The sequence below is a fragment of the Lontra canadensis genome, unplaced genomic scaffold (genome assembly GCF_010015895.1).
Source record: "Lontra canadensis isolate GAN:19392208 unplaced genomic scaffold, GSC_riverotter_1.0 scaffold110, whole genome shotgun sequence".
Lineage (NCBI taxonomy): Eukaryota > Metazoa > Chordata > Mammalia > Carnivora > Mustelidae > Lontra > Lontra canadensis.
Window position 1 is genome coordinate 2,937,972 of NW_022631104.1, and position 27,901 is coordinate 2,965,872.

The 27,901-nt window shown below is 56.9% G+C and overlaps 3 protein-coding genes across 11 annotated transcripts; 2 read left to right on the forward strand and 1 right to left on the reverse strand.

Annotated features, from left to right (window-relative positions):
• Positions 1-1,554: 1,554 nt before the first annotated feature.
• RANGRF (RAN guanine nucleotide release factor) lies at positions 1,555-3,014 on the forward strand. Of its 4 annotated transcripts, none has more exons than XM_032839887.1 (5): positions 1,555-1,749; positions 1,840-1,956; positions 2,179-2,314; positions 2,430-2,515; positions 2,752-3,014. In XM_032839887.1, the coding sequence occupies exons 1-5, from the start codon at positions 1,649-1,651 to the stop codon at positions 2,861-2,863; spliced, it is 552 nt and encodes a 183-aa protein (XP_032695778.1). In that variant the 5' UTR covers positions 1,555-1,648; the 3' UTR covers positions 2,864-3,014. The 4 variants fall into 4 exon arrangements, with proteins under 4 accessions (XP_032695778.1, XP_032695775.1, XP_032695777.1 ...); XM_032839884.1 differs by having other exon boundaries at positions 1,558-1,749; positions 2,179-2,335; XM_032839886.1 differs by having other exon boundaries at positions 1,558-1,749; positions 2,740-3,014.
• SLC25A35 (solute carrier family 25 member 35) lies at positions 2,987-6,105 on the reverse strand. 2 transcript variants are annotated; one of them, XM_032839882.1, is made up of 5 exons: positions 5,646-6,105; positions 4,729-4,794; positions 4,260-4,412; positions 3,776-3,910; positions 2,987-3,599 (listed from the first exon to the last, which is right to left on the reverse strand). In XM_032839882.1, the coding sequence occupies exons 1-5, from the start codon at positions 6,018-6,020 to the stop codon at positions 3,426-3,428; spliced, it is 903 nt and encodes a 300-aa protein (XP_032695773.1). In that variant the 5' UTR covers positions 6,021-6,105; the 3' UTR covers positions 2,987-3,425. The 2 variants fall into 2 exon arrangements, with proteins under 2 accessions (XP_032695773.1, XP_032695772.1); XM_032839881.1 differs by lacking the exon at positions 4,260-4,412 and having other exon boundaries at positions 5,646-6,102.
• A 10,441-nt stretch (positions 6,106-16,546) lies between these two features.
• Positions 16,547-27,513, forward strand: ARHGEF15 (Rho guanine nucleotide exchange factor 15). Of its 5 annotated transcripts, XM_032839912.1 has the most exons (17): positions 16,629-16,647; positions 17,114-17,147; positions 18,502-19,154; positions 19,713-20,045; positions 20,248-20,302; positions 20,870-20,928; positions 21,031-21,242; positions 21,340-21,500; positions 21,661-21,813; positions 21,914-22,043; positions 23,569-23,643; positions 23,759-23,851; positions 23,935-24,095; positions 24,211-24,363; positions 24,521-24,603; positions 24,715-24,819; positions 25,893-27,513. In XM_032839912.1, exons 3-17 carry the CDS (start codon positions 18,551-18,553, stop codon positions 26,042-26,044), a joined length of 2,529 nt encoding a protein of 842 aa, XP_032695803.1. In that variant the 5' UTR covers positions 16,629-16,647; positions 17,114-17,147; positions 18,502-18,550; the 3' UTR covers positions 26,045-27,513. The 5 variants fall into 5 exon arrangements, with proteins under 5 accessions (XP_032695802.1, XP_032695807.1, XP_032695803.1 ...); XM_032839911.1 differs by lacking the exon at positions 17,114-17,147 and having other exon boundaries at positions 16,547-16,647; XM_032839916.1 differs by lacking the exon at positions 17,114-17,147 and having other exon boundaries at positions 16,547-16,647; positions 24,260-24,363; positions 25,893-26,005.
• The last annotated feature ends 388 nt before the right edge of the window (positions 27,514-27,901 follow it).

Below are 27,901 nucleotides of genomic sequence, written 5' to 3' on the forward strand. Positions count from 1 at the left end.
GGCTCAGGAGGCTCCCATCCCTCGTGCCCAGTGCCAGGGCCCTGTTAACTTCTTCCTCCTTGAAGGTCCCTTCCCAAGAGTTCCCTATCTGCTAGACTCCTCACAAAGCAGCTAGAGCCGGTACTGCCCTGGGGGATTGGGATGGGGGTTGGGAGTGCACGGCAGGCAGGCAGGCAGGCAGGAACGGGGAAGGGGGGCAGAGGAGGTCTGCCACTCCGCATCCCATCCCAGATCCCAGAGAGGCAGTGTACAGCAGACTTCTCTGTTCTGGCTCCCTTGGTTTCCCTTGTCTGGGCTCCTTCTCTCCCCCTATTGTCTGCAACTCTCCCTCTCTAGAATTCTTCGTGGATCAAACCTAGTCCACTCTCCTTGCCCAGAAACAGACGAGCTACATCCCAACAACGTTTTAGAGATGAGGACATAAGGACCAGAGAAGTCTGAGTCTGGCAGTAAGAAGGGAACGGCCCAAGCTCTTTAGGATGCTCTGTAAAAACCCTGCACAAAACCATCTCTCCAGCAGCACCGCTCACGGATCCCACCGGACCCCCACTGCGCCCTTGCCCAGCTGATACACTTGCATTTCCCAAAACACCACCTTTCCGGATGTTCTCCTGCCTAACAGACTCCTAGGATGTCCTGGTGAGTTTTGGGCCAAACTTTACAACTCAAAGTGTACTCATCCGTTCCCGGTGAGGCAGGGATCCTGACCTAATTGCCCTTGTACCCACAGCTTTGGTATGGGGCTGAAAATTAGGTGTCCCCTGGCCCCAGTGTCCTGAAATTATTAGGATCTGTAAGTAGAGTCAGCACTTGGAACCCCATGGGTGGGATTTATTCAATCGTTCAACAATACATAATGGGTCTGTTATGTCCCAAATATGGCCGGGTACCGGGGATCAAACATGAATGGAGAAATGAGCTGGGAGGATGTAACCGAGCCGAAACTTGAAGAAATTCTAAAAATCTATGAAAGAGCAACAACAGAGGGTTTAATCCGTGTTTTCCTCCAGGTGCGTGTGGGGGCGGCCCCCCCTCGCCACCCCCAGCCCCCGCTTCGTTCTCAAGGCAAGATTTGAGGCGGATTAAAAACCTAATCCCTGGGTTGGGACTGACCTGAAGGAAGGCGAGAGGCCTGAATCCTAACCCGGCCCCACACCTGGCCCCAGCGTTCCCGAACTCCCCGCATCCGGGAATTAGCGGTCTGGTTTGCAGCTGGCTGCCATCAAGACGCCCCATGGGGGAGCTGCGAGACCCTCAAAAGATTCTCCCCGGACTCGGGAGACCGCACCTGGACCCCACCTCGCGCGAGCAAGGGCCCCCAAGGAGGGTCTCAGGTGTCAGTCTCAGAAGATACGACCCCTTTAAAGAAAAAAGCCTGGGGGGCGCGACCCAGCGTGCACGACGGCGTCACAAACCCCACGCGCGAGGTCCGACCTCCCAGCCGACCCCCAGGTCCCTCCCCGCGCCCCCGGGAGAGCCAGGCTTCCGGGCACCGCCCCCCTGGTCCCCGCCCCCACGACGCAGGCGCCGATTGGCCAGCGCGGCCGTAGGGCGGGGCCCATTCTTAAAGGGGCGGGAGCTAAGGGGGACCGGAGGCGGCGGCGGTGATGCCGCGTGGCCGCGCGTGGACTTCTTCTACATCTCTCTAATGCCCGCCCCTGGTCCCAAGCCCATGGAGCCCGCGCGAGACTACCCGCTGTTCGGGGGCGCCTTCTCCGCCGCTCTCCCTCCCGGGGCCCTAGACGTGAGGTGAGAAGGCGTGGGCGCCGCGGGCCTGCCGGGTGGGATGCCGGCAGAGGCGGGCGGGGCTCAGCCGGGGTCCGCCTCGCCTCCCTCCAGCGACCTCCGACCGGTCCCGGACAACCAGGAAGTTTTCTGCCACCGCGTGACGGACCAGAGCCTGATCGTGGAACTTCTGGAGCTGCAGGCCCACGTGCAGGGAGAGGAGGCTGCGCGGTGAGGGAGGCGGTGGCCCGCGCGGCGGGCCAATGGGAGGGCCGGAGCCGAGGAGGTGGGCGGGGCCTGCGGCTGCACGGTTAATCAGGGCAATGAGAACCCCAAGGGCATCACCTTATCACCGGAAGTGAGCGGAGCTCTAGGGACTCAAAGATGCTGGGGGGAGAGGGGAGTTGGGGGTGTGTGAGACGGCCCTCCCTGACCCTCATCCCCGTACTCTAGGTACCATTTTGAGGACGTGGGCGGGGTGCAGGGGGCTAGGGCTGTGCAGGTGGACAGTGCGCAGCCCCTCCTTTTGGAGAACCTGGCTCTGAGGAGCTGCTGTCAAGAAGCCTGGGTCCTGTCTGGCAAGCAGCAGGTAGCTAAAGAAAACCACCAGGTGAGGGCAGGGGAGTGTGAGATTCCCAGACGGGTGAAGGGAGTGGCCCTGGGCAGGGATGGTCAGGTAAGCATCTCCACTCTGATCCCTTTAGGTAGCAAAGGATGTGACAGTGCACCAGGCTTTGCTGCGGCTGCCGCAGTACCAGACTGATCTTCTGCTCACCTTCAATGATCCCCCGTAAGGAGGACAGGAAGGATGCATGGCTCATGACTGGGTCCCCAGGAGGATATGCTGGGAGGGGCAGAGCCGGGAGACTGGCTGGTGGGGTCCTCCAAGTAAGAGGGAGAGGGCCAGAGGTTTGGGGTCACAGATACCCAGGTCCTCCGGGGCACAGGAAGTGGGAACTTCCCCACCCGCGGCCTGGATGATGTTCTCTCTCCCTCTGTTCCCCCACCCCCAAGGCCTGACCATAGGTTATCTCTTGGTCCTGAAAATCTGTCACTTCCGCCCTGGAGCCTGGGTGACTTTGAACAGCTGGTGACCAGTCTGACCCTTCACGACCCCAACATCTTTGGTCCCCAGTAAAGATGCTGAAGCACTGTGTGAAGTTGCTCTAGCACATGGGGACCTCATTCTTCAAGGGAAACAAGGGGTTGGATACATACCCCTAATTCCTTCCCTGTGCATAAACATGAGACACCTCCTGTCTGCAGAAATAAACTCACTTTATAATCAAGATAAGATCTCTGTGCCTTTGCATCTAACAAGACACCTAGGTCCCCTCAGTTCCCTTTGGTCTTGGAGTGGGGATTTAAAGAAGTTTGTGCATAGGATCAGAAGGGACCCGAGGCCGTCCAAACAAAAGGAGGGAAAACTTTGGAGTGACTGGTTCAGCCCTGAGGAAAGGGGGAGGGGTGTGACATGTCCAGGAGGAGGGGGAGGGAAGGTTTAAAGGGACACCCAAGGAAAGGAGGGAGACTGTCCCTTGTAGTGATTCAACCCTGAGAAAAATCAGACGGGGAATGGAGTTGGCTGTCCCCCTTGGAGGGATGAAGGGTCACCTGGTCAGAAGTTGCCAGGACACAGGAGTGGAGGCAGAAGTGTCCAAGGAGTGCTGATTTGGTGGTGTGTGCAAGAGTGCCTGGTGTCATTTGGTGTATGTGTTGTAGAGGGTGCGTAACTGGTCCCAGAAGAAGAGGGAAAGGATAGTGTGGGGGCCAAGGCGGAAGTAGGAGGCACCTATACCCTTGTACATGCCAAAGACGCCCTCTGTCCGAGCAGTCTGTAGAAGGGCATCCAGTATCCCCCGGTACATCAGGCCCTGAGAGCATGTTGAGAGGGGGGGAGAGCACAGGGAAGGCATTTGTCAGAGCCCGCCAGGGGCCTCCTCTCAGCAGGCTGCATTCTAGGCTGTCCCCACCAGCACCCACCATTCGCTTTCACCCACCACCTGCTGTGGCCTGCCTGGCCGGCCGGCCCTCCAAAACATTCCCTTACCTTGCCCCGGGCATCAGTGGGCTGGTTGTAGAGCCTCGTGCTGACCACATCAAAGGGTGTCATGGCCAGGACCACTGCGATGCCACTCACCATGGCAGCCACCAGAGCCACCTTCCAGCTCTGGGGCGGAAATATCTAAGGGTGAAGGGGGGAGAGGTGTGTCAGCTCATCCCTGGACCCCTCGGAAAGGACAGGCCCTGCCCTGGGGAGAGAGTAGAGAGAGGGTAACTCAGGGAGTTTCCATGCGGCTGGTTAGAAGACCGTGAAGGAGGAAGGGCAGGATGCTGGAGGACTCAGATCCACCATCTGGGAGGGAGTGACAAGAGGACCGTGGGGAGGGTGTAAAGTCGGTGACCCCCAAGGCTTCCTGCCGTTCCTTGATGTTGACCATGAGCACGGTCCCCTCTGGGGTCCCCTTCAGCGTGTCCACCCCTTGCCCAAAGTCCAAGGGAGGCCCCGCCCTCTTCCCCCCCCAGGGTAGTACCTCCCACTGAGTGATGAGGTCCTTGGTGGACGAGAAGGTGCACAGCTGGGTGGAGGAACCGATGATAACTCGGGGCAGGCCGCCCAGGGCCCCGCGCCACAACCCCACCAGCCCATGTTTCTGGCCAATCTCGCTTAGCGCCTGAAACATGCCCTGGTAGGGGGAAGACCATGGGGGCGGGCTTCAGTCCCCCCAGCATCAGGGGCCGCCACCTCACACTGCCAACGATGGGTCCTCCACGGGCACCCGGAGTCTGGACAACCGGTACCGTGTGGACTTAGAATTGGAATGGGTCTACCACCCGCCATTGTTCCCTTCCTCCCTGCTCCAGAAGAGGGGCAGGGTGGGGGGGGGGGATGGTGGGGCTGGGTTGGAGTTGTAGGGGGCAGGCAGGGAGCTGGGGAGGGGAGGCAGTGCAGGGGATGGGAAAGAACGGGCAGGGACTCCAGCAGGGTTGGAGAACCCTCACCTGATGCTTATACTGGTGACCCACAGCGATTTCTGAGGCCGCCTGTGCCTGTAGGTGTGTCTTCACCTGGGAACAAAAGACTATCACAGCCTGTGGCCCAGGGGCCAGCCTCCCACCTCAAAGACCCAAAGGCCTGACCCCATAATACTTCCGCTAGGGTGTTCAGCAAGGAATATCCTTTTAATCTGATAATTATTGTTGTTCCCATTAACACACTGGTCATGAGACTCTGTGTCCCTTGGCTCCAGTCCCAGGGGATGGATCTCCTAGCACTTCGAGACATCCCCACCCCCTCTCCATCCTCCTTCCCTTGGGGGTTGGGTGGGGGATGGAGAGGTTAGAGAATGGCAACATTTCCTAAGATTGTTCCCCTTAGGCAACTCTCGGGCTCACCCTGGCTCCTATTCCCAGACTGGATCTCCAGCCACCCGCCGTGACCAGGCTCCGCCATCCGACCCTTGGGCATGTTGCAAGGGGTATCTGTCAGCCAAGCCCCGGGGAGGCATGTGGAGGCTGACTCTGGGGGTCACTGTCCCTGAATGTCCCACACAGGGAGTGAGACCACACTGCCTGTCTTACAGAACTGCCTACCTCCCAGTTTCTTCCAGGAGGAGCACTAAACAGGACCTACTCCTAGCAACAAGTAGCTGTGTGACTTTAAGCTGGTCACTTCCCGTCTCTGGCCCTCAGGCTATTGACCCTTCGCCTATTCCAGAAGACTCAAAGGAGGAGACTGTGGGATTCTAATTTTGTGGTGCCCAGACTTTCCCTGAACCCTACACCCGATGACGTGACTCAAATTCCTCATCCACCACAACACAAGCCCGCTCCCAATCTCAGGATCAGGTCCTGAAGGCCCAGACTCCGCCCTACACCAGGGTCTGCTGGAAGGCCCCAGGCAAGACCCTTCCTCTCACCATGTAGATGGGGCTCCCCAAGTAGGCTCCCATGACCCCAGCCAGGGCCCCAGCTGCGGCGCTGCGGGGACGGCTGAGGGCGCCTTCAGCCGTGTGCAGGTAGCCCCCAGCCTCAGCCAGCCCGTAGGTGCCCAAGCGGATGCCATTCATCAGGAACTGGTATAAGAGAGCAGGGGCCAGTCCCTTCTGCAGCGCAGCCGGGCCATCCACCTTGCCAATGGTGATGAAGGCATGGAAGACGTTTCGGTAGTGCCGCTGGTAGGTGCCGGGGGCCCGCAGTTCCCCCTGCAACTGCATCCTGGTCTTTACCACTTCCAGGGGGTTGGTGAACAAGCAGGCCCCGCAGGCCGCCAGGCCACTCATCAAGAAGTCCATGGTGGGGTAGCAGTAACAGGAAGTGGCCCAGGAGTAAGAAAGTGAAAAACAAGCTTCAGAAACGGGAGGGTAGGGTGGGATGGTGGGGGGTGGGCAGAACTCAGGGGCAGGCCTCGTGTCAGCAGTCCTCACCGCTGCAGGAGATAGCCATTGAGAAGGTCAGGGTCAGAGGTCAAGAGGTCAAGGGTAGCTGGAATTTGGAGTGGGGAGCTGGCAGAGAGAGGAGGAAAAGGAGTTTAGGAGAGTCTGCTGAGGTTATGACGGGGCTCCGTGGGTCACGGGACCTGAGGTCAAGGAAAGGCAAGAAGCCAGGAGGATGGCAGGTGGATGCCGGGGATGCTCGGCTCCGGGGGGCCCTGAAGCAGGAGAGGGCAGCGCGGATTCGGGAGGTGGGAGCCGGGAGGAAGGAAAAAGGAAAGCAGCAGGTTACGGAGGAAGAGGATCCGGAGAAGATCGGCGGCGTCTGTATCAGGGAAGGAAGTCGGAACTCCGGCCCAGGAGCAGCGTCCCCAGGCAGCTGCCCCGCGAACCCGCAGCAGCTAGCTCGGCCCCGCGCAGCCTGCGGAGGCCGGACCGCCACACTCCAGCCACCGGGGGGCGGCGCCCAATCGGGAGCCGAGGCGAACCGGGGCCCGCAGCGTCAGCCAATCAGCGCCGAGCCGGCTCCTCGGCCAATGGGAGGTGCTCTCGGCGACCCGGCCCCCGGACTCCGCGGGGCCGGGGAGGTTGAGATTAACCCTCCGCTCGCCGGCGCCGGCGCCGCAGACTCCGGGCTCGGCAGCGGCGCCCCGGGAGCGGAGCTCGTATCTCTCGCCAGGAGGGGAGCTTGGGCGCGGGGCTGCAGGGCGGGCGCGGAGGCCGAGCGCGGAGGCAGCCGCTCCCTACGGGGTCGGGAAGGGAGCTGGGTTGGCGTGGCTCCTGGGGCGGGCGGAGGGCGCGCGTCCCTTCACCTCCAGCCCGGGTTCGCGGCGGGTGGGGACTGCCAAACGGCAGATCCGCTCCCCCGCGGGCTCTGGCGCCAGGTGAGCCCGGGAGCTGGGGCTCCGCCCGCAGGTGCGGAGGGGACACACCCGCTGGACCGGACGGATCTCCCGAGTCTGAGGGCGGGATTCGTAGGTCCCAGCGCCGGGGTGTGGCTGGCTGCGGGCCCCGAAGGACGGCGTGGGAGTTCAGCCGCCGCCCCGAGCTCTTGATCCTCGCGGCAATCCAGAGAAGGGCGGGCGGGGAGAGGCAGGGGGGTGGATCCCAGGGCTTAGCTTTCCACGGTCACCTAGTGTGGAAGAGCGCCTGGGTCTTTGCTCATCAGTCTGCTAACGGTTAATCACGGGAGACCTGAGAAAAGAGACTGGGGAAGCTAGCAACCTCGGGAAGGGGTTGAAGGAGAAAGAAGGTTTGGAGAAAGAAAGCAGGATGGGGGATGTCAGCTGGGGCGGGTGCGGGGGGTGGGGAGGAGGAGGAGGAGACAGACTGCCTGCCTGCGTGTGAGGCAGCCTCCAGATTTAGACTCACAGCGGCTTTGGAGCTCCGGTGTGTAACTCACTTACCAGCAGGATGACCTTAGGGAAGTTACTTAACATTTCAGGGCTTCCTTTGGCAATGGGAATGCTAATTATCTATTGCAGTTACCTGAGCGAAAAGTGTTGGACTCCTACCAAGTGTCCAGTTATCAGGATTCCAGAAAAGTCAAGAGCTGCCGAACCCTGTGCCCTCCTGGATCCTGTTCTCACTGCTGGGAATGCCCTTCCCCCTTCTTTTGGTTGATTCCCAAATCATTCCTCACCTTGAGCTTTATCTCTCCTGACCCTTGAAGCTTTCTAAGGTTTTCCATGTTGCTTTGCTCCTCAAGCAGTAAATTAGCAATTGTTTACTCTCTGGCTCCTTTCACTACCCTGGGAGTTCTTGGAGCCCCCCCCCCCCCCCCCCCCCCCGGGGGGCTGTGGCCCCCCCCCCCCCCCCCCCCCCGGGGAGTGTGTCTGAGCCATCTCTCTGTCGCCCTCCTCCTCCTGCCATCTTATTGAGCCTTAGGGAGGCAGGAGGGCTGGAGGGCAAAGTAGAGCAGACAGTGGGTTTCTCCCCCAGGGTTCTCAAGACGCGCTCCGAAAGAGTACCCTGAAAATTTCCAGTGGATGCTCCCAGATTTCTCCACCTGGTGGATGGGATGAGAATTAATCAGTATTTTAATCATTTTAATCCTAGAGTTTACACCAGTTGTTCTCAAAGTGGGGTCCCTGGAGCAGTACCAGCAGCACCGGGGTGGGGGGGGGAGGGAGAAATGCAAATTGTCTAGTCCTGCCCCAGACTTCCTTCATCAGGAGGTAAACAGGAGGTGAAAGATAGACTGAACAAACCCTCCAGGTTATTATGGTGTGTGCATAGGTTTTGGAACCATTGGAAGAGCACAAGTGGTGGGGAGAAGGGGAAGCAGACTCCTATGGTAGCCCTATGCAAGGCTCCATCCCAGGATCCTGGGATCTTGAGTAGAAATCAAGGGTCAGCCACTTAATGGATGGAGTTACCTAGGTGCCCCTGGCTTAAGCCATTTATCTTTGATATCTAGATGCCCTAGAGATAGACTACTTTTAAAACATGATTTTATTTTATTTTTTTTAAAGATTTTATTTATTTATTTGACAGAGAAGCAGTCAGAGAGAGAGGAGGAAGCAGGCTCCCCGCTGAGCAGAGAGCCTGATGTGGGGCTTGATCCCAGGACCCTGAGATCAAGACCAGAGCTGAAGGCAGAGGTGTAACCCATTGAACCACCCAGGTGCCCCCTTATTTGGAATTCTTCATGGGAAGTTTGTCGCCCTCATTTATTTGTTTATTCACCTGTGGATTTCTATCAGTATGGACTGAACGGATTTTTATTTTCTACTTTGTACTTCGGTATACTTTATTTTGTTGCCCCAAGTGTTCCAACTTTAGCCCTGGGAGCTCTTTTACTTGCTTTCTGTATTTCTTTGACACATCGCCATCAGAAAAAAAAAAATTTTAATTAAAACATTTTTGTGAAGCACTTCTCTATTTTTTGACCCAATATGATGCTCCTGGCTGTCTTGTATATTCCCTGTCCCAGTGCTAGAATCAGCCATTTCTCCAAGAAGCTCTAGTTCCTTCTATTGGAGAATGTATCAAAAACCAATGTCTGGGCCCCACCCTGGTTGTAGAGATTGCTTTAAACACATGTCTAAAAAGGAAAGAAAGGAAAAGACCAAAATCTGGGCACTGAATGTGCTTGTTGCCATTGGGGTATCCTGGGAGAGCAAGTAAATGTTAGTGTAGAGTAAGCCGTGTTATGTATTTCTGTGTGTATCAATCTGTATCTCCTTTAAGCTGAACGTGAATTCATACAACTCTCCAGCCCTAATCCATTGCTACAGGGATCATTGTAACCTCCTCTCCGGTGCTTCTCTGTAAACTCTCACTCCAACAGCGAGCAACCTGACTCCTCTCTCTCTCTCTCTTTTTTAAAAGATTTTATTTATTTGACAGAGATCACAAGTAGGCAGAGAAGCAGGCAGGGGTGGGGGTGGGGGAAGCAGGCTCCCCATTGAGCAGGGAGCCTGATGCGGGGCTCAATCCCAGGACCCTGAGATCATGACCTGAGCTGAAGGCAGAGGCTTTAACCCACTGAGCCACCCAGGCGCCCCCACCCCCGCCCTCTTTTTTTTTTAAGATTTTATTTTAAAGATTTATTATTTATTTAAAATTTATTTATTTGACAGAGAGACACAGCAAGAGAGGGAACACAAGCGGGGGGAGTGGGAGGGGAGAAGCAGGCTTCCCGCTGAGCAGGGAGCCCGATGCAGGACTCGATCCCACGACTCTGGGGTCACCACCAGAGCCCAAGGCAGATACTTAACGACTGAGCCACCCAGGCACCCAAGACAGATACTTAACGACTGACCCACCCAGGCACCCCAACCCGACTCCTTTCTTATCACCATCCACTTACTTAATTGCTCAGTTCCAGTGTACATGTGCAGGACTTGTCAGAACTGTGAACCCACAGCCCCACGGGAATCCACCTGATCGACTCCAGTACAGAGCAGTTTCCTTCTGCCTGTCATCACAGAGACTCCACTCATTTCTGAAGTGACTGGGTCGGCACCTTCCCCGCCCGCCCACCCTGTTTGGTTAAGTTGTAGCATACACTTGTCCTACAGTTAGGGTCAGTTACATTCTGCATTCCCCCCGGGGAGCCTTTGGCTTCCTAAGGGATTTTTAAAAAATATTTTTCTTTCTAAGATTGATTTATTTGAGAGAGAGAGAGAAAACACAGGGTGGGAGGAGCAGAGGGAGAGGGAGAGACAGTCCTTATCAGGCTCCACGCTTAGTGGACATGGGGCTCGATCTCAGGACCCTGAGACCACAACCTGGGCCGAAACTAAGGGTCAGACGCTCAACCGACTATGACACCCAGATGCCCCTATTTGTGTCTGTTCTTTTGCTAATGCCATGTCATCTTGGTTTCTGTCAACTGTTATCACGTTCTTCTGAGTACAAATGTCCCAAAACAGATCTGAGAGGAGGGGAGGGAGAACTCAAAGGTGGCCCCAGGTGCCTGAGAGAAGGAGAGGGGGGAGGATGCTGGGGTGGAGGGCACTGGGCTGTGCCTCTGCTGGGGTGGGCCGGATGCTGATGCCAGGTCCGGTGCCTGAAGGGCTCAGGCTCCCCCTGGTGACAGTGGGACAGGATCCTCTGTCCTCACTGAGAACAGAACCTGTGTGGATTCCCAGAACTGGCAGTCCTTTCCTCACTACCCCCTTCTGATTCATCCCATACCTGGGGGAGTCTGGACTCCCAGAAGATTCTTCTGGAGGTCAAGGTCTTGGCCAGCTCAGAGATCAGTCAGACTCAACATTTCTTTCATTGTCAGCTTCTCTCCCCTCATAAGGGGCTGTTTTTTGGGTTACAAGTGACAGACACCCAACCCAAACCAGCTTGCAGAACGGGAATTTACTGACCCACCTAACCGAGAAGGGGAAACACAGCTACAATTTCAGGCCAGCGGCATCAGGGACTCTAGTCGGTGTCTCTCCACCTCTCCCTTGTGTTGGTGGTGTTCTCAGGCCGCCTCACTAATGGCCCCCAGCAGCTCGAGCCCTGTGTCCCCCCCCCAGCCTCGTAGCCCCAGTGGAAAGACAGTGCTTTGCTCGTCCAGAGCTGCATCATGAATCAATCCCAAACTGAGTGGCTTGAGACACAAACCATTTCACTGCTCATGAATCTGTGGATCAAGAATTGAAACAAACAAACAAAAAAAAGAAATAAAGAATTTGGTCAGGGCTCAGCGTGGATGCCCTTGGGTGGCATCAGATGGGCTTGTCACGTGTCCTAAGACCTCCTTCCCAGCCGGTGTCTGGGGCATGCTGTTTCTCTGAGTGGCTTCTCCCTCCGTGTGCCCTCCCAGTGGAGTCTAGCCCACATTTCTGCACCCTGTGGCCCGCTCCCAAGAGGACAAAGCAGAAGCTACCAGTCCTCTTCAGGACCCAAACGGGCATAGCGTGGGTTCATCCCCAAGTCTCTAGATCAAAGCAAGTCGCCGTGGGGCCAGCCCGGATTGACTTGGAGGGAAAATCAAGTCTTCCTCTTGATGAGAGGGGTGACAGTCACACTGCAAGAGGGCATTTGGGATGGGAGGGTTTGCGGCAGCTGTCTTTGGAAATGAGCTACCAGTGGGACTCGAGTCCCTTCTTCAATGAGTGGAACCCGGATCCTGCGTGGGTTAGGCTTTGGCCCTGCTGGTATCCCACGCTCAGCCCTGGAACCCATCTCAGCAGCGAGGGGAGGCAGAATGTGTTGACTCGCTGCTTCTGGGCCATGCATCACGCCCAGGATGGGCCATCTGGACGAGAATGATGGGAGCGGGAAACGGTGGGGGGAACAGTTCCCCAAAGGAAAACCAGGTACCAGAAGGGGGGGACCAGGCATGGTACCAATTAAAATTACTGCTGTCCACTTCCCTCATCCAGGCTCAACCTTCAGTGCCTGTTCCGTCCCATCTGGTTGCCCACCATGTGGCCTCTCCTTCCTTGGGCATCCTATCCCTCTTTCCATTTTGAAAAGCTAAGATTCCCTTTAAAAAAAAAAAAAAGATTTTATTTATTTGAGAGAGGGAGAGACAGAACACAAGCAGGGGGAAGGGGAGAGGCGGATGGAGAGAACATTAAGCAGTTCTCCACACTCAGTGGGGAGCCTGACGCAGGGTTCGATCCCAGGACCCTGAGATCATGACCGGAGCCAAAACCAAGAGGCGGGTGCTTAACCAAATGAGCCACCCAGGTGCCCCTGAGCTTCCCCTTCACTGTTCTCTGGATAGTTCCATTTCCTCTTCACTATGTCTATGCTTCCATGGTCTCCCCAGATGTCCTGGCCAAACCCTACCTGATTTTTTTTTTTTTTCCTACCTGATTTTCAAGGAACACTCAAGGCTGCCTGATGTGGAGGTAAAGAACTGGGAGATAAGACCTGAGGGCTCCTGTGTCCTTCCAGAAAATAATCTTCAAGCAGAATCAAAACCAATCACATTGAAACTCCTTGATTACTTCGTTAGTCATATTTCAAATTGAAGGGGTGCCTGGGTGGCTCAGTGGGTTAAAGCCTCTGCCCTCTGCTCAGGTCATGATTCCAGGGTCCTGGGATCGAGCCCTGCGTCGGGCTCTCTGCTCTTTGGGGAGCCTGCTTCCCTTCCTCTCTCTCTGCCTGCCTCTCTGCCTACTTGTGATCTCTCTGTCAAATAAATAAAATCTTTTAAAAAATTATATTTCAAATTGAAAGCATATGGACCAAAAAAAAAAAAAAGTCCATTGCAGCATTCATCGTAATGGCAAAACCTGAATGCTACCCATGTGGCTTGCACGTGGAAATGGGTTTTTATCATTGATTCTTTCAGAAATAAGAGACAGAAACCCAGCTCCCCACTAACCTAACCACAAAAGGGAATTCAGTGGCTCAGGAAATGGGGCCGTCCAAGGGACCCCCTTGAGTTGTCAGGCCCCCTCCAACCCTTGGCTCTGCTTTCCTTGGGTATGGGACTCATTTTCTCCCACTATTGACTAGTTTCCTCCATCGCAGGGGAGGGGAGTGGTGGGTGGTGGAAGGGAGGCCAAGTCTGATTGCTCTGGACTTACATTGTTCCTGCTTTGTGACCTTGGAGGAAAGAGAAAGCAGCTCTTTCCCAGGGGCCCGGAGAAGGAGGCTGTCTTGGCTGGGGTGACTTGTGCATTCCTGGGCCAGTCGCTGTGGCCAGAGGAATAGGAACCGTGACTGACCAAACCTGTGTCAGATGGCCGCGAGGAGGTTCTTGTGGTTGGTTGGAACCAGACAGAGTGGGGAGGGTTGCGGGGGGAGGCGATGAATTTCCTAGAAGATTGTTATTGCTCTTACCAAGACGGTAAACCCTAGTTGATGGGATATTATAGTCCAGGAAAAGGTGTAGTGACAAAGACCATGTAGCAACATGATCACTGGTCATTAAGCAATGCTAAGAGAAGGAGGCAGAATACAGACTTGAAACCATGCTGGTCCCTTTGGAATGCGGTATCATAGAAAGCCTTCGCCTCGCGGGGGTGGTGGGAGACTGTATGACTGCATTCACGACGCTCACTCCCTTTGCAAAAGCACTTGTACAACACAATATGTGTGTGCGAAAGAAAATAACCTGGTGTGTATCACATGATCAGATTTTCAGAGCTCAGTTTCCTTTTGGAAGGAGACGGGGCAGATGTACAAAGAAACAGATGGTGATTTTTATAGCTCTGCAAAGTCTCACGGTCTGGGTCTTTGTGGTTGCTTTGAGCAGTGAGCCCGGTAGAACCTCTTTGTTGGGAATGTTAGAACATTCAGAGCATTGTTTCAAGGAACTTCCATTCCCCAAAATACGCTGTCCTGCTTCTGGGAGTGGGGAACGTGTCTCACCAACAGGCCGATGAGAAGCCTCTAGGTGGGTCTGTCAGGACAGAGAGAGGAGAGAGGAAGGTCAGGGAGCCCAGGGTGGTCCAGGTCACTCCAGTCCGCTGCTGCCTACGTTCCCACTCACACTGCCTGGCATGGTTTATGGGATGCCAGATGCCACTCATGTTTGCAGCTAATAACCTTCACTTTGGGGATACCTTTTTTTTAAAATATTTTATTTATTTATTTGACAGTGAGAGATCACAAGTAGGCAGAGAGGCTGACAGAGAGAGAGAGAGGAGGAAGCAGGCTCCCTGCTGAGCAGAGAGCCCGATGCGGGGCTCGATCCCAGGACCCTGAGATCATGACCTGAGCTGAAGGCAGAGGCTTAACCCACTGAGCCACCCAGGCACCCCAGATACCTTGTTTTTGTTTATTTTTTTTTTGAAAAAAATATTTTAAAGTTATCTGTACACCGAGTTGGGACTTGAACTCATGACCCCAAGTTCAAGAGTCACACGCGCTACAGACTGAGCCAGCCAAGCGCCCCTTGGGTTATCTTTTTTTAATGTTATTTTTTAGAAAAGATTATTTATTTGAGAGAGATAGCACAAGCAGGGGTGAAGATCAGAGGGAGAGGGAGAAGCAGGCGTCCCACTGAGCAGAGAGCCCGATGCAGGGCTCAATCCCAGGACCCTGGGATCAAGACCTGAGCTGAAGGCAGATGCTTAACCAACTGACTGACCCACCCAAGTGCCCCTGATGTTATTTTTATAAGTAGCAAAATGAATAAGATATTCCTATTTCTAAACAAAACAGGATTCGTTTGGCTACATATGTCTATCTAGCTTTCTTGAGTGGGTCTGTGAGGTAATCTTGGAGAGATGTCCTCTTTTGGAAAGCCCAAAAGGACCTAGGGGTGAGGGCTGGGAGGTTGGATTTCTGGTCGGTGTGTGTGTGTGTGAGAGAGAGAGAGAGAGAGAGATGGAAAAACAGTGGGATCAACAGAGTTGTGGAAATGGTCTGTAGGGAAGGTGAGTCAGGGGGCTAGTGGGCTATTGGGGAGGGGGGAATTCAATTCAATTTGGCTTAATTTCTAAAATATTAAACACCTATTATATGCCTGACCCTGTTCCAGAATTTTAGGATACATCAGGGAACAAAACATAAAGATTCCGCCACCAGGAAGCTTACTTTTTAACATGAAAACATAATTAACTATGGACATAATCTATCAATTTAATGGTAAACGCTGTGGTTGTGGGTTTGTTTGTTTGTTTGTTTTTTAAGATTTATATACTCAGGGGTGCCTGGGTGGCTCAGTTGGTTAAGCCTCTGCCTTCAGCTCAGGTCATGATCTGGAGGTCCTTGTGATGTGGGAAACAAAGGCAGAAGAATGATCAAATTTCCTTACTACCTACAGCCCACTGACTGGTCCTTGAAACAAGCAGAGTGACTTTCCTCTAGGGACTCAACTGCCTCAGTGTTAACACTTTGCTGAGGGCAAACAGCAATCCTAGCCTGAGTCTCCCACACCCCCCCTTCCTGTAAGTCTACTTTAATGTATAAAAATTCCTTTGGAAACTTCCTTTATCTCCAACCAACCCCCCAGATATATTTTGGCAATCATCCCCCAAGCATATAACCCACTGATTTACCTCTGAAATGTAATGACTCAGGTTTGTTTAGACAGTAATAAATGACTTTTTCCCAGCAACAGCTAGCCCCCTCAAGGTCCTGGAAACCTTGCTTTCAAAATTTCTTAGAGACTTACACTCTCCCTAGCCCCCTCCTGACTTGGAAGTACATAACGGGCCACTCATGACCCCAGTCAGCTCTTTCTGCCCACGGGACCTGTCTCTCTGCTTTAGTAAAATCACCTTTTTGCACCAAAGATGTCTCAAGAATTCTTTCTTGGCCGCGGGCTTTGAATCCTAAAGTCTTTCCTACATCACTTGGATGGAGCCCCAGGTCATAGGCTCCCTGCTCAGTGGGGAGCCTGCTTCTCCCTCTCCCTCTGCCCCTGGCCACCCCCCTCCCCTGCTAGCAGAGGGCAGGGCGGAGGGTAGATCCTGTAGTGCCTGGTCGATCATTGAGAAAAATTTGCAGTGTCTTGTTTCGGGGTGTGTGTGCACGTACGGATCTAGAAAAAGACGCACCTGGGCGTGGGCAGAGGCCCCGGGATTTCAAAACTGCCCTTGTATCTTCCTCCCCGTCACCTGCAGCCAGGCTTGGGTGTGGCTCCTGCCACCCCCTCAGCTGCTTTTACGGCGTACACCCTGCCCTCTGGACTCAGCTCCCTAAGCACAGAGCGAACTGGAAGTGAGAGGGTCCACTGCCCACGCAGCCCCAGTGGTGGACACCAAAGCTGCCCACTGGGAAAGGGAGAGTCAGCGCCTGGGACCCAGAGAGAGGCAGACTAAGAACCGGGGGCAGGCAGGGATCCCAGCAAATGTCCAGCACCCACCTGGAGGAGACGGTCTCAGCTCTCCTCTCGCTCCTGGGCCCTCTCCCGCTGCTTCCCCCCCCACCCCATACACACATGCACACATGCCTGACACAATGGCCGGGTGGGGCTGAGGAACTGGCTTCCTCTGTGGAGATCTCAATCTGGGCCCTCGGTTCCCGCCCCAGAAACACAGGAACAGACATTCAGAGACTGGGCCCCACATTCCTCCCTCCAAGGGGTCAGCAGGACCCGCTGAAAGTAGACGCTGCTTCCAGAAAGATAAAGGTAAGTTCAGGGCACTATCACAGAGCTGGTGGGGGTGCCTTGGTGTAAATAATGGACTGTCGCACCCCGTGGGACAGGTTAGCAGTTAAAGGGACAGGCTATGGTGTGAGGTGTGGGACAGAGGGTCAGACAATAGTGGAGGGACTCACACACCGTCCCTTAGCTGACAGAGAGGAGTTTAGACCCTGGGCCCTCCCGCCAGCCCAGTCCTGTGCTACTGCTACCCAGTCCTCACTGCAGCCCCTGGGAGACCCCCATCTAAACAGCAGGGCAAACCCAATGGTTGGTACAGTAGAGACCACCCTCTGGGCCTGAGGTTCAGCCTTTCCCAGGACCCTCGGGATCCTGGGTCCCTTGCATCTTCCAGACCCTAGTGTGCGCATGTGGAGTGCGCTGTGGTTTGGGGGGGGGGGTTGTCCGGTTGGGAGGAGGATCCGATTCCTGTTTCCTGCCCCTACTCACTCAGCCCTGGGAGGTGACAGAGGGGACAGGACTGAAGGGTGAGTGCGTGGAACCCGAGTACCTGGGTCCTGCCAGAGGCCCGAGTGGGGGGCGGGAAAGGAAGTAAACGCAGGTACCTGGGGGTGGGGAGGGATCCAGGAGAGGGCCAAGGCTGGGGAGGAGCTGGCGGGCTAGTGAGGCCACTCGCCAGGCCACCTAAGGAACTTCCTGCCAGAACACAGAGGCCATTGAGCTGTAAGACTCCAGCGTCCCGCCCGCAGCCGCCACCCGGCATCATTTCTCCAGAACCCAGCCTGGGTCTTGGAGGGCTCTGACTCTCCTGCCTACTCCTCTCCGGAGTTTGGGGGCACCGCCCTGACCCCCCGCAGCCTGCTCAGGATTGCTGCCGCCTGCCTGCGCGCAAGAGGAGGTGAAGCCCAGATGCGGGTATCCCGGCCCCACTGGTCCTCACCTTCTGTCTGGTCTCCTGCCCACCCACCCGGCCTCCTGGCAGGACCCAGGCTGCCGCTGGGGCCTCTCGGACCAGACTGGAGGGGGTAGGTGGGGGGGGGCAGGCAGGGATGGGGACGGGGCAGGACAGACCATGCCCGGGGCCTCCTGGTCTCTTGGGGTCAGAGGCTCCAGGAATCTTCAGGGCAGGAAAAGGAGACTAAAAATAATCCGGAAAGGGAGAGTCCGGAGAGAGGAACTGGGAAATGGGGGGCGGAGGGCCGGCTGGGGCAGGGAAATAGTGATGCATCCCTTACCGCCGGGCTCGCGCGGCGCGCCTGCGCACACGGCGGCCCAGGCGCCCCCCCGCCACCCCCCACCCCCGTAGACGGCGCGGGGCACAGGCGCCCGGTGCACCCCACCTCACCCCCGCACACTCCCAGCAGCCTCCGCTCGCCGGCGCCTGTCTGCACAGAGCGGTGCGCTCTCAGCGTGTCTCACCGCAGCCGTGTAAATGGCACACGAGCGTACACACACACACTGCACACGCGATCACACACGCGCGCACACGTGCACACACACAGAGCTCGGCAGCTAGATGCATCTGGCCACAGGGCAAGCCCAGCGTCCCTTACATTTCCAGTTCTCATGTACTTCCCCCCCACCGCCGCCCGCCCCCTCTGGGTCTCTAACTGGGCGCCCCCAAGCCCGCTCACTGTCTCCTCTGGCCTGACTGTGGCAGCAGAAGCCAGAAAACAGAAATGCAGGCGGGGAGGCAAGGAGAGGTGAGCGGTGAAGGCAGGAGACAGCGAGATGAGAAGGAAGCCGAGGGCGGGCACCAGCCTCCCCTCCTGACCCTGACATCCTGCCCTTTTTGTTGGCCCACAGTTTCTGCTCGGAGGCCTCAGTCTACCCGCGGGCTGGGGGGCACTAAGGGTCTCTTTCTCCCTCTCTCTTCCTCAGGGGATGACTCCAGCAGAGCACCCCATTCTTTTGAAGAGCCCAGAGGGAGATGTCAGCCCAGTCTCTTCCTGCAGCAACACCCCCTACCCAGAAGCCCCCTCGGATCATCCGCCCCCGCCCCCCTTCTCGACCCCGGACTGCCCAGTCCCTAGGGGCCCACCACAACGGCTCATCTCCCCAAGAACCTGCCCTCACCTCCAATGATGCACCAACCCCAGTGGGCACCCCCATCCACTGGGACCCCCCTGCCTCCTCCCTCAAGCCCCCTGCCCTCCTGCCTCCATCAGCTTCTAAAGCCAGCCTCGACTCCCAGACTTCTCCAGACTCGCCTTCTAGCACCCCTAGTCCTGCGTCCAGGCGCTCGGTCACCCCAGAGCCTGCTCCCCGGTCTCCAGTTCCCCCACCCAAGCCCTCTGGGTCACATACTCTGCCCCTGCTCCCCACGCCTGGGGTCCCCGCCCAGGGCGGCTCTGCCTCAGCCCCAGGCACTGTGCGGAGACTGGCTGGCAGGTTTGAATGGGGGACTGAAAGCAGGGTCCAGGCTGCAGAGGCCCTGGAGTCGGGTCCCCAAGGGGCAGCGGACGTGAATGGGGAGAGAGAGGCTCCACAGGGCAACCTTGCTGGGAGTGGATCCCAGGAGAACGGCACTCCGGGTAAGTGTGTCATGGGGCCCTGGGTGGGCTCCTTCTAGCCCATCTTCTTTGCTCTCGGTGCTTTAAGACTGGGTGCTTTCAGAGGTTACGATCTTTTTTTTTTTTTTTAAGATTTTATTTATTTATTTGTCAGAGACAGAGGGAGAGAGAGTGAGCGAGCACAGGCAGACAGAGAGGCAGGCAGAGGCAGAGGGAGAAGCAGGCTCCAGGCTCCCAGGCTCCCAGGCTCCCAGGCTCCCCCCCCCACCCCGAGCAAGGAGCCCGATGCGGGACTCGATCCCAGGACACTGGGATCATGACCTGAGCCGAAGGCAGCCGCTTAACCAACTGAGCCACCCAGGCGTCCCAGAGGTTACGATCTTAAAAATGGATTTCATGTTTGGAAAATCTGGTTTGCATATTTGCTGGGGTCTGAAGACAGGCAGGTGGAGGAAAGAGATACTTGAGGCTAGACCACCATGTCCCCCTGCTGGATGGGTTCAGGGGAGGGAGGGGGCCTGGGCAGCGTGGGACCAGGCCTCAAGGGCCTCCACCTTAGGACACCCGTGTCTCCCACAGATGCTGGCCTGGCCTGCCCTCCTTGCTGCCCCTGTGTCTGTCACATAGGCCGGCCTGGCCTTGAGCTCCGCTGGGTGCCTGTGGGGGGCTATGAGGATGGCCCCAGGGCTTTCTGCCGCGCCTCCCCACTGAGGGCCTCCCGCTCTCGCCCCAGCCCTCCAAGCATCGGTCTCCCCCCAGTGGTCCTTACGTCCTACCGCTCCACAGCCGAGCACAAACTCCTCCCACCCCTCAAAGCCCCCAAACCAACTTGGGTCAGGCAGGACACCACCAACTCCGGGGACCCGCCCCAGCCAGATCTTGATCCGCCCTCGGAAGATGGAATCCATACAGGTACTGGGCCTGGGGGAGGGGGCTTCCGGGCTGGGAAGGGAAGGGGCCGAAGAGGTCTAAAAGCCTACAGACTGCCACCCTCAACAGGCCCCGGGGGCTTTGGTTCCTCTGCCAGTAAGTGTCTCTGCTGGGTCTGGACTCAGGGGTCCTGGGCTGGGGACCTGGAGGTCTGTTCTCTTCACTGTGGGCAATCTCTCTCCAGAGGACAATCCTGATGAAACTCCTCAGAACACTCCTCCAGCAACAACAGAGGGCAGGTACCAAACCCCCTCACACTTACTCCCTACCCCAGAGCTCAACCCCTGCCCTGCCCCAATATGGGGCAAAGCACGTCTCGGGCTCTGTTCCTTGCCGTGTGACCTGAGACAAATCACTTTGACTTTCCGGGTCTCAGGTCCTCATCTGTGGGCGGGGGTAAGCCCGCCAGTGACCTCACCCGAGGCACTGAGGGTGGTCTTGGGGGTCCGTTTGACAGTCCCCCACCTCCAGCCTCCCTCTGTGGCCACCGTCCACAGATCTGTCTGGCACCAGGAACATCTCTCCTGTGTCCTCTGGGCTTGTCATTCATTTTAGATTCAGGACCCCCAGCTGGCATGAATTCTCCTGGGCGGATCTCTCGGTTGCATGGGAAAGAGCAGGGGGGTGCAAGCTTGGGTTGATCACACGGAGTGTCCCTGAGGCACAAACAGGGCATCGCAGACAATGGTTCATCCTGAAACAGCTGAGAGAGAGGCTTTACACTAGAGTGTGAATAGCAACTACCCCCCACCCCCAGGGGGGTCTCAGTGGGGGCTCTGGGGCACTCCATCTCTTTCTCTCCACAGAGACAAGGAGGGGCTGGAGGAGTTGAAGGAACAGAACTGGGAGCTGCCCCTGCAGGATGGTGAGGGCCTCCGGATGTGGGGGTCCCTGCTGTGACCAGCAAGCCCTGGGGGAAGGGTCCCGGGGCGCTGGCTTTCCCTAATGTGCTCTGTCTGCTCTGCAGAGCCCCTGTACCAGAACTATCGAGCAGCTGTGCTGTCCGAGGAGCTCTGGGGGGTCAGCGAGGACGGATGTCCCTCCTCCACAACCCCCGGTGAAGGTTCCACCTTCGCACGGCCCCCTGGACCTCGCAACACACTGTGGCAGGAGCTTCCGGCCGTCCGAGCCAGTGGCCTCCTGGACACGCTGAGCGCCCAGGAGAGGCGCATGCAGGAGGTGGGCACGCCTGGGCTCGGGCAGTGCTGGCGCAGGGGATGGGGGCGTGGGACCTGGGAGCTGGGCTTTGCACTACGGCCCAGCTCTGCCTCCTCAGAGCCTGTTCGAGGTGGTGACATCGGAGGCCTCCTACCTGCGCTCGCTGCGGCTGCTGACGGACACTTTCGTGCTAAGCCAGGCTCTCCGGGACACGCTCACCCCCCGGGACCACCACACCCTCTTCTCCAACGTGCAGCGCGTCCAGGGTGTCAGCGAGCGGTCAGTGGGGTCCTGTCCCTGCAGCCACAGCAGGCCTCGGGCGGCTGAGCACTCCCTTAGCTTTCTGCTTGTCCCAGGTCTTCCCTTCCTCGCGCCCGCTTAGTGCCCAGCTCTTGTGCAAACTCCTGGTAGACTTGGCTCTCTGCCCCCTCCCCTTCAGGTTTCTAGGGACGCTCCTGTCCCGTGTGCGCTCTTCCCCCCACATCAGCGACCTATGTGACGTGGTGCATGACCACGCCGTGGGTCCCTTCTCTGTGTACGTGGATTACGTGCGGAACCAGCAATACCAGGAGGAGACCTACAGCCGCCTTATGTGAGCGTGCGGGAGGTGGAAAGCGGGCCGTGCATGCGTGGGAGAGGAAGCTGGGGAGCGGGGTTCAGGGCCAGAGCCTGGAGGTGGCCTGCTTTTTCAGGGACACAAACGTGCGCTTCTCCGCGGAGCTGAGGCGCCTGCAGAGCCTCCCGAAATGCGAGCGGCTGCCCCTGCCATCCTTCCTGCTGCTGCCTTTCCAGCGTATCACCAGGCTCCGCATGCTGCTGCAGGTGCCTGGGGAGGGGGGTAGGGGTAAGGGAGGGGGTTGTGGCAAGGGAGGGCGGGAGGGGGCCAGGGGAAGAGGTCCTCTGCTTCTCTGCCCCCGCACCGGCCCCCTTGGGGAATTCTCCCCAGGCTTCTCAATCCAGGACACACCAGCCTTCCCTGGAGGTAAGCAGATGTCTCCGGGAGCCATCTGGGTGCAGGTGAAAAGCGCCCCTGGCTAGAGACGCGAGTTCTAGACCTAGCTCTGCTGAGAACTGGCTGAGGGACCTTGGACAGGTCCCTTCCTTTCTCTGTTTTTTGTTTTGTTTTGTTTTGTTTTGTTTTGTTTTGTTTGGGTTTTGGTTTTTGGGTTTTTTTTAAAGATTTTATTCATTTATTTGACAGAGATCACAAGTAGGCAGAGAGGCAGGCAGAGAGAGAGAGGGAGAAGCAGGCTCCCCACTGAGCAGAGAGCCCGATGCTGGGCTCCATCCTAGGACCCTGGGATCATGACCCTAGCCGAAGGCAGAGGCTTTAACCCATTGAGCCACCCAGGCGCCCCGTTTCTCCGGGTTTCAAGAGGAATATGGGGGGTGGTCTTTGGGCTCTCCCACTGCATGCCTTCCCGATGGCAGAGATGTCACTCCCAAAGAGGCAAAAATTAGTTCTTCGGGGGGGGCAAAATCTTCACCATGCTAATGTTGGTGGGACTCCCAAGGGCTCGTAAATAGACACGCAGTGTATCTGGGGTATTAAAATGTCATGATGGGTGGGACACTTAGGGAAAATGTGTCTAAAAAGGCTCCCCTGTGGAGAGAGAGGCAGAGTGGGGAGTGGGGGTGGGATCAGGTGGAGAAAGAGTTTTCCTGGCAAAGTAGAAACTTCTCCTTAAACCAGGTGATGCAATGGGGGTGCCTTGGTGTGAGGAGTCCCCATCTAGATTATCGGCATTTTCATATCCTGTTCAACTTTGTGTATCCCCAGTGTAGACAACCTAATAATTGTAACACTAATCATAGCAGCTACAGGACTACAGAGCACCCCATCTTCGACACGGTTCTAAGTGCTCTGTACCTGTTTACCCCTACCAACAACTGTGGGTAGGAACTGTTACTGACTCCACTTTGTAGATGGGGAAACTGAGGCACGGAAAATAATTGAGAGAGGCAACACATGAATCTAGCACTCTTAGTCAGTCTGCTACATTGTTGGCGCTAAGAGTTGTGGTTGATAATGATTAAAACGGTAGCAACCCTCTCTTTTGCATTTCCCATGTACCCAGGACTATGCTGAGCCCTTTATGTCTCCTTACCTCACTGAATCCTCACGACAGGGCTATTGGTGGTATGCTAGGTGTGTTTTCTCCCCATTTGACAGATGGGGAAAACTGAGGCTCGGGGAGGTAACCTGAGGTCCTCAGGGTTGTGCAGGCAGTGAGAGGTGAGGTCTCTTGGCTTGATCGAGGTTGGTTACCCCACCCTGTGAACCCAGACTAAGCATTTTGTCAAGCCAGGTGGGGTCCTCTTAACTGAAGCTCCGCCTTGTCCCCAGAATATTCTGCGCCAGACAGAGGAGGGGTCCAGCCGCCAGGAGAATGCACAGAAAGCCCTGGGTGCTGTCAGCAAGGTGGGCAGCAGGGATGCTGGGGTTGGGAGGGGACAGGGACAGGGGCGGGCAGAGGGTGGGTGGGAGAAGAGGTAGGGGTGTGTGGGGGTGGGTGACACGACTCCCCTAACCCCAGATCATTGAGCGTTGCAGCGCTGAGGTGGGGCGCATGAAGCAGACGGAGGAGCTGATCCGTCTCACCCAGAGGCTGCGCTTTCACAAAGTCAAGGTCGGTCCCTGCCCTGGTTCCCACCTTCCCTTTCCCGCCTCCCCCACCCCCAATGCTGCAACAAGCCCCCCTGGCTTTCACAGGCCCTGCCCCTGGTGTCCTGGTCCCGGCGCCTGGAGCTGCAGGGGGAGCTGACAGAGCTCGGCTGCCGGAGGGGCGGAGTGCTGTTCACCTCGCGCCCCCGCTTCACCCCCCTCTGCCTGCTGCTGTTCAGCGACCTGCTGCTTATCACTCAGCCCAAGAGGTGCGTCCCAGGGAGGGAGGGTGCCCGGGCTGGGGGAGGGAGGAGGGGTCCGGCTGGATCCCTGTCCTCCCTCTGAACCGCCTCTCCTCCCCACCCCACCCCCTCCACCGGGCAGCGGGCAGCGGCTACAAGTTCTGGACTATGCCCATCGCTCCCTGGTCCAGGCCCAGCAGGTTCCAGACCCATCCGGACCCCCCACATTCCGCCTCTCCCTTCTCAGCAACCACCAGGGCCGCCCTACCCACCGGCTCCTGCAAGCTTCGTCCCTGTGAGTTTTATCTCCTTCAGAAAACACCCCAGGGACCCTCACTAGGCTTCTCAGAGCACCACCCTTCTCCTCCTCAGTCTCCCTCTTCTGCAGCCCTTGTCTGTCCCCAAGAAGGACCTCTTGGTTCAGATGTGACTCCTCCCTCTGTCCCCACCAGATCAGACATGCAGCGCTGGCTGGGAGCTTTCCCAACCCCGGGTCCCCTTCCCTGCTCCCCGGATACTGTCTATGAGGACTGTGGTGAGTGTCCCCCAGAGGGGAGGAGGGAAGGAAACATGAGGCTTCAAGGGAAGATGGGGGACAAGCTAAAAAGAATCTCGATCCCACTATGTGTCACTTGCCCCCAACCAGACTGTTCCCAGGAACTGTGTTCAGAGCCTTCTGCAGCGGCCAGGATGGAGGGACGAAGTCTGGAGTCCAGGGCTCCCCCCAAGCACCCACACAAGAGCCCCGAAGGTGAGAAATTCTTGTACTTATTATTTGTTCAGTGAATTTTTATTAAGCACCTCCCAGGTGCTGCTTGCTGTCCCAGGCCCCGAGATTCTTGCCCTGCTGGAATGCACATTCCAGTGGAGGAGAAACAACAAAGAATTAACAAGATATAAAAGTAAATGATACAGGAGCGCCTGACTGGAATATCTGACTCTTGATCTCGGGGTCATGAATTCGAGCCCCACTTTGGGTGTAGAGATCACAATGCTACAGTGTGTCTGACAGTTATAAGTGCTGTGCGAAAACACAAGTGGAACAGAGTCAAGGAGGTCAGGAGTCCCAGGGTTGGGTAGGATTACGATTTAAAATCTGGAGGTCAAGGAGTGCCTGGATGGCTCAGTCGTTAAGCACCTGCTTTTGGCTCAGGTCATGATCCCAGAGTCCTGGGATCGAGCCCCACATCAGGCTCCTGCTCAGCGGGAAGCCTGCTTCTCCCTCTCCCACTTCCCCTGCTTGTGTTCCCTCTCTCATTGTGTCTCTCACTGTCAAATGAATAAATAAAATCTTAAAAATAATAATAATAAAATAAAATTGGGAGGTCAAGATGCCCCTCCATGAGGAGGCATGTGTGAGCAGTGACTTGGTAGAGGTGAAGAACTTAGGCACATGGTATCTGGGGGAAGAGTGTCAGGGAGCCCAGACAGGAGTGGGTGCAAAGGTCCTGTGGCCAGGGCATTTGAGCAACAGTAAGGAGGCCAGTGTGCTACAGGGAGTGAGAAAAGGGCAGAGGGGCAGATGGGGTCACAGAGGTAATGGGGACTGGGCCATGGGGGTCCCCTTAGGTTCCCCTGAGAAATCCGGCTCTCCCTCTGAGTGAGATGAGCGGGCATTGCAGGGCTCGACAGGAGGGACTCCCATCCTCTGTTGCTGCTGTGGCCTCCGCCTCTAATGTCATTTCTCCTGATGCTCCAGGCTTCTCCACTAATCCCCGCACTCACTGGGACCCTTGGGCATTAGACCCCATGGGACCTCCTCCTTTCCTTCCCGACCTCTCCCTTGCCTTGGTTTCACTTGGACCCCTGTCTCTCTTTCCCAAGGCTGGCTGAAGGGGTTTCCGGGGGCCTTCCCTGCCCAGTTGGTGTGTGAAGTCACAGGGGAACACGAGAGGAGGAAGCACCTTCGGCAGCACCAGAGGCTCCTCGAGGCTGTTGGGCCCTCTTCGGGCTCCCCCAGTGCCCCCCCACCTTAATGCAGGCTGGGCGGCGGCGGTGCACAGGCTGGGACAGCTGGCAGCTGGGCGAGGAGAGGACAAAGCTCATCCATCCATCGGATTCGCTGTCAGTGGAAACGCTACCTCTATTGGCAACCAATAGGGACCGAGCTTCAGGAGAAGGCAGCCAATGAAAGCAAGGCCGTCGGAGCCCACCGGCGAAGGATGGCTTGAGTGGGTGGCCAATGGAGACAGAGGCCTGGTGCAGAGCAGCCAATGGGTCCTGAGCTGGCTGAGCCGCTGGCCAATGAGTATCCCTGCTCCGCTCACAGCCAAGGAAGACTGATAAACTAAGTCAATAAAGTTTTTAAAAAGGGCTGCGTTGGAAATGAAGGCCCGGGATAAAATAGCCAACAGCAGTGAGCAGGGACGTCCAGCCACGGAAGACGGTGGTCCGGGCCGCAGAGACCTGTGCTGCACCTGCTTGGTTCTATAGCAATGACCGTCCTGCCCTTCGAGTGTGGGAAGCGCTTCATTCCATTCCTGGGGTGCCTCCTGTGCCCTCTGAAGCCACTTCCTCTCTTCTAGAAGAATCCAGAGTGAGTGTCTCAGAGAATCGGCGCATGTGTGCCTGTGTCTCTGTAGGTGTCAGGGGAGGTGTCCTAGTGAAGGCGGTGTGTGTGTGGTCCCGCCTCCTCCCCGGGGACTGAGCGCTCCATTTCTCCCCTCACCCCCTGCTTTTCCTGTTATTTTCTCCAAGAAGACAGGAGGTCTGGGCTCCCCCGGAGATGATGTGCTGGGTGTGGCTTGGCAGCCAGAGGCCAGAGTGGGGGAGGAGAAGCCTGAGCTCTGGGCCAGGGGTCCACGGCAGCTGGAGGGTGATGCTGGGGCTCAGCCACACAGCCTGGTCGAGGAGTCCGAGGGACTGAAGACGGCCAGTAGCCGCGGCCTGAAGCCCCCTGAGGCTTCCTTGCCTCAACCTTGGCCTCCAACCTGAACCGTAACCAGCCATCCATCCAGCTCAGCTTCGGGCTTCACAGTGGCTCTGGGCCCAGATTTGGGGGAAGAAACAGGAGCTGTGCATCGAGGGCCGGCCGGGGAGCTTCTCCAGCTTTCCTGACTTCATTCTGGACCTCTCATGGAAACTCTGGGCTCACCAGTGGGGAGGGAACAAAGAGCCATTGTGGAGTCCCAGCCCTACCCTAGCATCTCATTCCAGGGGAGAAAGTGCCCCAGGGGATGCCAGAAGGTGAGGGATGGAGACAGAGCAGAGCCCACAGTTGCTGGTGGCTCAGCCTGGCACCAGGCCGTCCCTGAGCTGGGCCTGTCACAGTGTCCCTTCAGCTCACGTATGGCAGCTGGCCCAGGATGGCAACTGCCCCCCAACCGCAGGAGGGGCAAGGACTCTGGGAGGCTGGGAGGGAGAAAGGGACTGGCCTTTGGCCACCCAGGACTTTGCACAGTGCCTGGCTTATGAGAAACCTTCAATAAATGTTGGTGGGCCTGTACTGGGGGGAGTGTGTGCTTAAGGGAACAATAGTCTGCAAATTTGGCTTTGTAAGGGGGTGAGGCTGCTTGGAATGACATTCTTTGAGAGCCGCGGTCAGTTGGGCTGGGACTGGGCCTTGGAGACTGGGAGCATGGCCCGAGTGTGTTGGCCCACTCCTAGTTGCTGAGGAATCTAGGGATCTAGGTTGTGGTAGGTCTGCAGAGGGAGGCAGGAACAGAAGGCTGGTGTGGGCTGGGGAGGAGCACAGGGCCAGGCCAGGTATCGCTGGGGCTCCAGCAGGGGACGAAGCTGCGAGCGAGAAGGACAGAAAGGACAGTAAGTCAGCAGCAAATGTCCTTTACCGACCAGCCAAGCATCTCTGTTCAATGCAATTCAATTCGCCACGT

Excerpts from the sequence above, each read along its gene's own strand:
- RANGRF (XM_032839883.1), top strand. The coding sequence starts at position 1,649 with ATGCCCGCCCCTGGTCCCAAGCCCATGGAGCCCGCGCGAGACTACCCG. Across the intron at positions 2,336-2,429 it reads TAGCTAAAGAAAACCACCAG|GTAGCAAAGGATGTGACAGT; the intron begins GTGAGGGCAGGG and ends TGATCCCTTTAG. Across the intron at positions 2,516-2,739 it reads CTCACCTTCAATGATCCCCC|GCCTGACCATAGGTTATCTC; the intron begins GTAAGGAGGACA and ends CCCACCCCCAAG.
- SLC25A35 (XM_032839882.1), bottom strand. The coding sequence starts at position 6,020 with ATGGACTTCTTGATGAGTGGCCTGGCGGCCTGCGGGGCCTGCTTGTTC. Across the intron at positions 4,795-5,645 it reads TGGGGAGCCCCATCTACATG|GTGAAGACACACCTACAGGC; the intron begins GTGAGAGGAAGG and ends TTTTGTTCCCAG. Across the intron at positions 3,911-4,259 it reads ACCTCATCACTCAGTGGGAG|ATATTTCCGCCCCAGAGCTG; the intron begins GTACTACCCTGG and ends CTTCACCCTTAG.
- ARHGEF15 (XM_032839911.1), top strand. The coding sequence starts at position 18,551 with ATGTCAGCCCAGTCTCTTCCTGCAGCAACACCCCCTACCCAGAAGCCC. Across the intron at positions 20,046-20,247 it reads GGAAGATGGAATCCATACAG|AGGACAATCCTGATGAAACT; the intron begins GTACTGGGCCTG and ends ATCTCTCTCCAG. Across the intron at positions 24,604-24,714 it reads TACTGTCTATGAGGACTGTG|ACTGTTCCCAGGAACTGTGT; the intron begins GTGAGTGTCCCC and ends GCCCCCAACCAG.